The 8,812-nt window shown below is 41.7% G+C and overlaps 1 protein-coding gene across 1 annotated transcript; it reads left to right on the top strand.

The window, feature by feature from the left end:
- Window positions 1-4,558: 4,558 nt before the first annotated feature.
- Window positions 4,559-6,455, top strand: LOC131914568 (C-C chemokine receptor type 1). The gene has a single exon (XM_059267196.1). It carries the CDS (start codon window positions 4,612-4,614, stop codon window positions 5,677-5,679), a length of 1,068 nt encoding a protein of 355 aa, XP_059123179.1. The 5' UTR covers window positions 4,559-4,611; the 3' UTR covers window positions 5,680-6,455.
- The last annotated feature ends 2,357 nt before the right edge of the window (window positions 6,456-8,812 follow it).

Raw genomic sequence — 8,812 nt, 5'->3', positions numbered from 1 at the left:
ACTCTAGCTACAGAGAAGGGGATGCCTTTCTAGGTCCTCATTCTTCAGCCAGATGATTTTGAGGAACAAGACATGGGGTTCTGGTTTAGACCTTTCCATTTGCAGTGTTAAAAAAAAAAAGGCTCCTCACTGTGACCAGCCCCCACATTTACACGCCCACACTTACACATTCAATTGCTCCATGAGTCCTGGGGAACAGCTCACTGTCACTCACATAGTCCAACTCAACTCCACCCAACCACACACTACGCAATCCTTGTAGGGCAGCTGTGCTCCTTCTGAGAAGTCTAGAACTTTACTGGAATGGTAGTAGAGAGGACAGAGAAAGTACCTATAGTGAACTAGGACCCCAGGAATTAGCCACTGGTGGGCATCGTGGTGCTTCATAGGCAGCCAACCATACAAAAAGAAGAACTTTACATCCTTCTTGTCATTTTGAAAGACTGTAAAACCAGAGTCCAATCTTCATCATCTCACAGGAAGCCAAGAACTTACTACTTGTTCAGGACCTTGAACAATGAATTCATAAAGACTCCTTAAGGCCCAGAAACAAAGTCTGTGCAGACAAAATCCTCTGGAAGCAGAGTAAGTGATACTTTTCTTTTCTATGCTGTTAGTGACCATGAAGGGCAATCTTAGAGGCATGAATGAGTGCAGCTCAGGGATCCTGAACAGTGGGCAATGCTTTGAGAACCAGACAGATCCTACTTAGCCTATTGCTGTATCTGTGCAGTTAATACTCAAGAAATGCTGAAGATGCTAGATGTATTCCTAAGGCTGGATGTTCAGGTATAAAATTTTTTCTAGAAAGTGATCTTGACAATTTGTTGTTGATGATTAAGAAAGTAAACCTGTATAACAAGACAAGAAGTGCCTTTCATGGAGCGTTATTTTAAAAGATATCCTTACCAAACTTCCTGACATAAAGACCAACAAAATATGGTATATGAAGAAAAGGCAGCAAAGAATATATATTAGTCAGAAAAATCATTGCAAATGCAGAAGTGACAAAATTCTGAACCAATTTCTTAATATTAGAACTAAAATCACAAAACTAGGACTACTATCTTGGAGGAGGTGGAAAGTTACCACCCAGAGGTATCAGATGGACAAATGGAATCTTGTTGTATTCTATATCTGATGTATTCTAACATGATGTAAGTTGGTTTTATGCAGAAGAGAAATGAGTAGAACTGGTACTAGCAAATGCATATTTTGCCTTTCCTTCCATGTGTTGGGAAAAGGTGGGACAGCTACAGATTTTTCAAAGAACAAGAAACCCTTAGATTTTCATAGCCATTCCTTTCTGATCTTAAAGTTCTCTACACACCACACAGCAAAAAACTCTGGAATTCCTAAACCACTGAGACCATGAACTGCTGGGAAATAAGGAGCAATGGCCTGACATTACGATGCATGACAGCTCAGGGTTATTCAATCAAAAACACCTGGGTAGTGAGTTGATAGGAAATACACAAAACTGGCTTCTCCCTCAAATAGAGAGCCCTGCCTGGTTGGTAATGTTTGTTGATTTCTATGGTGGCCAGTTACAAGTTGTCCACATGCTGTGTGGACATGGAACAGATGCACACAACTGAATCTTACGAGCCACAACAAACATCTGGCATCATCCTGGGCCTGGATACTTCTTATCATCTCTTCCCAGGCACTTCACAAATGAGCAAGCTACAGGACACTGTTACTGGAAGATTCCAGCATCTAGAGATATACCTGAGCACTGTGAAAGGGCCCTGGGGCAGACTTCTACAAGCAGCTATTCACAGGCATGGGAGAATCAGTGATAGCATGGGCCTTCTGTTTCTCCTCCAACCTCAGCCAGGGTCATGACTCCTTAGCAGCAGCGTGCACTGGAACTGTTGTAACCTAACAACTTAGAGAGAGCAGATAAAGCTGGGGTCCCTCAGTAGGCAGATGGTGCTGAATATGCCACCTGACAGTGCTGAACTCAACCTGCCTTCACCTTGCGAGAATGCACAAAGATCTGGGCTCCTGAGAACCACTTTGCCCCAGATGATACTGCTCCCCAACTTTTGTTTACTCTGCTGTAAATCTGCCAACCTAGCTAGAAGTCCTGATTGCCAAGCTGAGTGTCTTCCCCCTTTAGCACCAGCAGGAGCAGCAGAAAGCAGAAATCTCTGCCTCAGTCATCCCTGACTGCCAGCTGAGTTTCCCTAGTGAGGGCTGACAGTGAAGAGGTAAAGAGGGGACCACAGGGACAGAGCTGATAGGAAATGAAGGGACCCCTCTTGACAAAAGGGAAGCAGAATAGTCTTCCCTTTTCTGTCATGTGCCTTAATGTCCAAAGACCACTGTTCAGGTGTGGATTTTATAATCAGGAAACATTCTCTAAGGACCCCAGAAGGGAGCGAAGTAGAAGCCCAGGGTGATTGCAGGATTGATGGAGCAGATGCAGCATGCTTTATTGATAGGTATTCAGGTCAAATACTAAAACTCTGGTCAGTAACAACTTACTGAAGTGTTTACTTATTTTCTAAGCTTTTAGGTTCTATTTGACATGTGCCACCTCTGCATATTTAAAGGATACAGGGGACATTTCAGTACATGTGCACAGTGTGCAATGGTCAGCCAGAGGAATGGGATGTCTCTGGGTACCTGGATACCTCGATAATCCTCTTTAGCTATTTTGAAACATTCAAGTATGTGTTATCAACCATAGTCACCTTACTATATGTGCTATAGAGCATGAGACTAGTCCTGCTGTCCAGTTCAGGACTGTCATGCTCACTATCCTTTCTCCACCCTTCTCCCAAACTCTCCTCAGACTCTGTAGCCACAACTTGACTTTCTAATTCTGTAAGTCCAGCTTTCTAGAGATTTCATAGCATGATTAATATGGAAGAACTGTCGTTGACAATCAAGAAAAATCACTTTCTATGTTACCTAGAAGAAACCTGGTAGGGAGAGGAGGAATACAAACATTGTGGTCAGAATATCTGGTAATGACAGACTTTAGAGCAGGACCACTGCATGAGAGTCAGGTCCCTGATATTCACTGACTGGGGATGAAGGGACATTTTTCACATAGCTTCATAGCATCTTTGCAAGGTATGCATTCATTAATCTCCTTGGTTTCAGATTAGGAATTTAGGCTCAAAGAGACAGGTTAATTCACCCAAGGTCACAGAACTAGTATGTTACAACAAAGCCCATATCCCTTTTGGAGGATTCTTCAAAAAGCTAACTGTAAAGAATTCAAAATGTACACAATCATACATGGTGTGGAAGAAGTTTCTATAGTGGTAAGCTATCTATTGGGTCTTTTGTTTATCTCAAGGCAACCCAGGTTTAAAAAAAATAATACCTCAGAGCTCATTGCATTAGAATCCCATCTTCTATCTAGCTCCTATAAGGTGTCACCTTTTGGATCTCAGCATCTCTTCCTCCTTGAGCCCATTTTTCATTTCTGTTTCCAGGTCATGCCCTCCTTCTAGCCTTCTCATGGTGCTCACAGAGGGATACTGAGTTAACTGTAAAGCTACGTATGCAAATAAAGGCCATGTGATATGAATCAGCCTAAGTTAAACAACCAGCCTGTTACCTTGAGTCTCAATCTATAAAATGATAGGTTGTTCTAGTAGGAATTTGCTAGATCAGATGTACTAATCATGGCATAGAGTGATTTTTTCATCAAATAATATGAAATGTCTCATTACCAACTGAAGGTAGCATCTTTTCATTTCTTCGACAACAAGGTAAATAATAATTTTCTATAGCTATGAATATTTTGTTCTTATCCATGACTGTCCTCATGGGGCACAGAACAAACTCATTTGTTTGTTCTGTGCCCCTCTTAGACTATAAGGTTCATGTGAGTAGAAAATGCAAGAGCTCCTTGTCCTCCATTTCATCCCTAGGATTTTGTAATTACCAAGCTTCAATGAGCAGTTTATTGGTTGAAGAAATGTAACCATTGTCTTGTCTTTGTTTCCCAGAGCTTTCATGGAGACTCCAGTGGCAGAGCCAGCACTGTGATTAGAGGCAGGAGAATCAAATAATTTCAATGCTAGATTTGAACAACACACTCATGTCTTTCTATCTTAGCTCTTATTCTGTGTCTTGTGCCACATTTCAGTAACTTGAGGCAATCTGGATCTCTGTGTCATCACTTCTAATGTCTTGCACAACACTATAGTATCCCATGGCAATGTGCACCTCTGATTCATCACTTCTAAATGAGATCAATTTGCCCCCTTAATAGATGATGAACATTAAGTCCAAACTCAACAGCTTGGGGTCACTTAGAAATCCTTGGTTAGAACAGCAAGGTAAGTCCTCTTATGTGTTTGAGCCATTGACCTTCTTACACAGTCACTCTTGAAATAGTTAAATGAATTATTTGCACACTCATTTGTTTGTTCTGTGCCCCTCTTAGACTATAAGGTTCATGTGAGTAGAAAATGCAAGAGCTCCTTGTCCTCCATTTCATCCCTAGGATTTTGTAATTACCAAGCTTCAATGAGCAGTTTATTGGTTGAAGAAATGTAACCATTGTCTTGTCTTTGTTTCCCAGAACCCTCTGTATTTAATAGAAAAGTAAATACAGAAGCCATTGTTCCTGACCAGTTCCTGATGGAGATTTCAGCTACCACAGAAGACTACTATACAACCACAGAATTTGACTATGGAGACTCCACCCCATGCCAAAAGGCTGCTGTAAGAGCCTTAGGGGCTGGACTCCTACCCCCCCTGTACTCCCTGGTGTTCATCATTGGAGTGATAGGCAATGTTCTGGTGGTTCTGGTGCTCATGCAGTACAGGAGGCTTCGAAGCATGACCAGCATCTACCTGTTCAACCTGGCCATCTCTGATCTGGTCTTCCTTTTCACTTTGCCTTTCTGGATTGACTACAAGCTGAAAGACAACTGGGTTTTTGGTGATGCCATGTGTAAGCTCCTCTCTGGGTTTTATTACCTGGGCTTATACAGTGAGATATTCTTTATCATCCTGCTGACAATTGACAGGTACCTGGCCATTGTTCATGCAGTTTTTGCCCTGAGGGCCCGGACTGTCACTTTTGGCATCATCACCAGCATCATCACCTGGGTCCTAGCCATCTTGGCCTCCATTCCTGGCTTATACTTTTTCAAAGTCCAGTGGGAAGCCACTCACAATACCTGTAGCCCTCATTTCCCCTATGAGAGCCTGAAGCAGTGGAAGCGGTTTCAGGCTCTGAAGCTGAACCTCCTTGGGCTAATTTTGCCTCTGCTAGTCATGATCATCTGCTACACAGGCATCATCAGCATTCTGCAAAGACGACCCAGTGAAAAGAAGGCCAAAGCCGTGCGCCTGATATTTGCTATCACGCTTCTCTTCTTCCTCCTCTGGACCCCCTATAATCTGACTGTATTTGTTTCTGCTTTCCAAGATGTTCTATTCACCAATCCATGTGAGCAGAGCAAACAGCTGGACCTGGCCATGCAGGTGACCGAGGTGATTGCTTACACTCACTGCTGTGTCAACCCAGTCATTTACGTCTTTGTGGGTGAGCGGTTCCGGAAGTACCTCCGGCAACTGTTTCAAAAACATATGGCTGTACCCCTGGCAAAATGGCTGCCCTCCCATTTTGTGGACCAACCAGAAAGGGCCAGTTCCATATCTCCATCCACAGGAGAGCATGAGCTCTCTGCTGGCTTCTGATTCAGACCCCTGAGTGTCAACCAAGGTCTAGGAGAGAGTGAGGAGGTAGTACATGGCTCTCCAAGACAGATACTGGCAGCTGTCACAACGAGGATTCACAATCTTGTAGGGTGAGAGGGAACTTAAAGGTGGCTTAGGTATAAGCCATCTCTTTAATTTAACTTTCCTTGAATGTCTCTCTGTTGAAAAGTAGATGAATGAAAAAGTAGGATGTTCCAGAGACTAGGATAATGGATACCAATGAAGGGCTTGGGCCCAATAAGAATTAGGATCTGTGGTCATTAACAAACAGAGCTGAACTGAACTTTTACTGAATCCCACTCCTAATGATGTGATATTCTGAAAAAAAAATCAAGAAAGTATTGTAATAGAAAAGAATTTTGCATACTTGTATATTGACATACATTATAAAGCATAAGATGTTATATCAAAAATTTAAACTGTAACAAACTGAAGTTAATTTATCCAGTTATTTTAAATAATTAGCAAAGATACAAATAGATTACAGAATAAATGCAGTAGCATTAGTATACAAATACTGACCACAAGGAAATAACAATAAAAATACATAGTTCTTTTGGTTGCTAAAATTGGTGAAGAAATATTATTTCATTTTGTTAATGAAAATGCATAGTACAGGAGCAAATATGGCAAAAACAGTCACAGACATGTGGTTTGAAACAAATGTACATTAGCGAAGTATTTCTAAAAAACAATTTAAAAAGTTCAATATTACTAAAAAGCTAAGTAGTCCATTTTATGGTAATATTAGCAGATACTAGTAAAATGGCATATCATTTATTATTTCAGAAATATTAAATGTTGGTCAATATGGCATATGACACAAACATAAATACTTTAAAGAATTTGTATTGATATGGGAATATGTTCATAATATTATTAAATTAAAATGGAAAATAAAAAGCTGGCAAGATGGCTCAGCTGGTAAAGGCACTTACCACCAAGCTTGACAACCTGAGTTCAATCTTAAGAATCCACGTGGTGAAAGGAGAAAACTGACTCTAACAAATAGTCCTCTGATCTCCCTATGTATACACACACACACACACACACACACACACACACACACACACACATAAATTAATGTAAAAATAAAAATATGAGATTCTTTCAGTTTTTTACATACAAAAAGAACAAAATAAAAGGATACACCAATCCATTTTCCTTTGCTATAATAAATTCCCTAAGGCTAGTACTTTATACATGATAAAGGTTTATCTAGCTTGAAGCTTTGGAGGCTCAACATGACATCCACCTCTGCTCAGCTCCCATGATAGCTGCATCACTACATTACCGCACAGGAAAAGCTTCCTGACCAGAGCTCAGGTAAGAAGGCAAAAATCACACAGAATGACAGGAAGCTGAAAAGCTAAAAAGGCCCATCTCTTGTGGGGACCACCCAGAGTCCTCTGAGAATTCCCTGCCAAGAGTAATATTCCTGATAACATAATCACCTCCCACTTGGCTCAGTGATATTAAAGGTCTTACACCCATATACTGAGAATCAAGTCACCAATATGAGTCCTTGAGAAGACAGCCAGTGATTATAGGTGTGGCAGAGTTTGATCCAACAGATAGATAATTGTGTATGTAAGCCACCACAGAACCTGAGACATGTTTCCATCTTTTCAACATAGCACAGCAGCCTTGGCTCCACTTTCTTCTAAATTTCACATTAAATAGCTATTTGGGGGGCTGGAGAGATGGCTCAGTAGTTAAAAGTTCTTGCTGCTCTTGCAGAGGACCAAAGTTCTATTCTTAGCACCCACATCAGGCAGCTCACAACCACCTGTAACTCCAGTTTCAGAGAATTGAATACCTTCTTCTGGCCTCCTCTACTACATACAAATGGTACACAGACAGACAAGCAGACACACACACACACACACACACACACACACACACACACACACACACACACGTATTTCTTATTTTAATTTAAATAAATAAATAGCTATCTTGCCTATGCTGTTCTGGAACCCCAGGAAAGGAACTCTGGGAAATGTAGTTCTAATTGAATTAGATTGATATACAAACCTTCCACAATGAATGATGTTTACTTTCTATCCATTTCTCAACACTGTCCAACTTTCAACACAGCAATTCATAAGGAAAACCACTCTTTGTGAATAAAAAGAAAGAATGAATGAAATGAAAGAAAGATGAAAGGAGAAAGGGAGAAAGTTGAGGAGGAAAGAGAGAAGAGATGAAATGACAAACAGGTTTTTCTCAGAAGAAAACACAACATGATCATTCCAAGATGAGGGTATGATATGAACAAATCCTAGCAGCATGAAACCCTTGGGTTATGTCACAAAGTTTGGTATAATCCCCACAGTGTATAGAGGAGCCTGGGTGCTAGGAAATGCAGAATGGGTTGAAGAGCTGGACCACTGGCCTGGCAGGAGGTCATGATAGATAGAGTCTGAATTTCCTGGTTGACTTACAACACACATTGAACACAAGTTTTAAAAGGACAGGTGTTTGGCTGTGGGTCTCTGCATCTGCTTCCCTCAGTCACTAGATGTAGGTTCTATGATGACAATTAGGATAGACACCAATCTGAGTACAGGGGAAGGCTAGTTCAAGCACCCTCTCCACCATTGCTATGAGTCTTAGCTGGGGACAATCTTGTGAGTTCCTGGGGTTTTCTCTAGCTGCAGATTTCTCCCCATCCCCTTAATGGTACTTTCTGTCAAGATATCTTTTTCACTGTTCTCCCTTCCCATTTCTCCCCCATGTTTCCACCTCCCACTCCCTCCTATCTCCCCTTTATCCCCCCTCCCAGTTTTTCCAGGAGATCTTAGCCTTTTCTCCTTCCTGGGGCTATGGGAAATAGCTGACCCAAGCTAATGGGAGCTCATGGACTCTGAACTGACAGCTGGGGAGCCTGCATGGTACCAAACTAGACCCTCTGAATGTGGGTGACAGTTGTGTGGCTTGTGTTTGTGGGTCCTCTGGCAATGGGACTAGGACTTATCCCAGGTACACAAACTGGCTTTTTAGAGCCCATTCCTTATGGTGTGATGCCTTACTCAGCCTTGATGCAGGTGGGAGGGGCTAGGTTTAGCCCCAACTTGGTATGCCAGCCTGTGTAGACTATCCAAGGGAG

Source organism: Peromyscus eremicus, chromosome 7 (assembly GCF_949786415.1).
Source record: "Peromyscus eremicus chromosome 7, PerEre_H2_v1, whole genome shotgun sequence".
NCBI lineage: Eukaryota > Metazoa > Chordata > Mammalia > Rodentia > Cricetidae > Peromyscus > Peromyscus eremicus.
This window is presented reverse-complemented; position numbering and strand designations above follow the sequence as displayed.

What these genes read in the sequence shown, in the direction of transcription:
- LOC131914568 (XM_059267196.1), top strand. Translation starts at nt 4,612, where the DNA reads ATGGAGATTTCAGCTACCACAGAAGACTACTATACAACCACAGAATTT.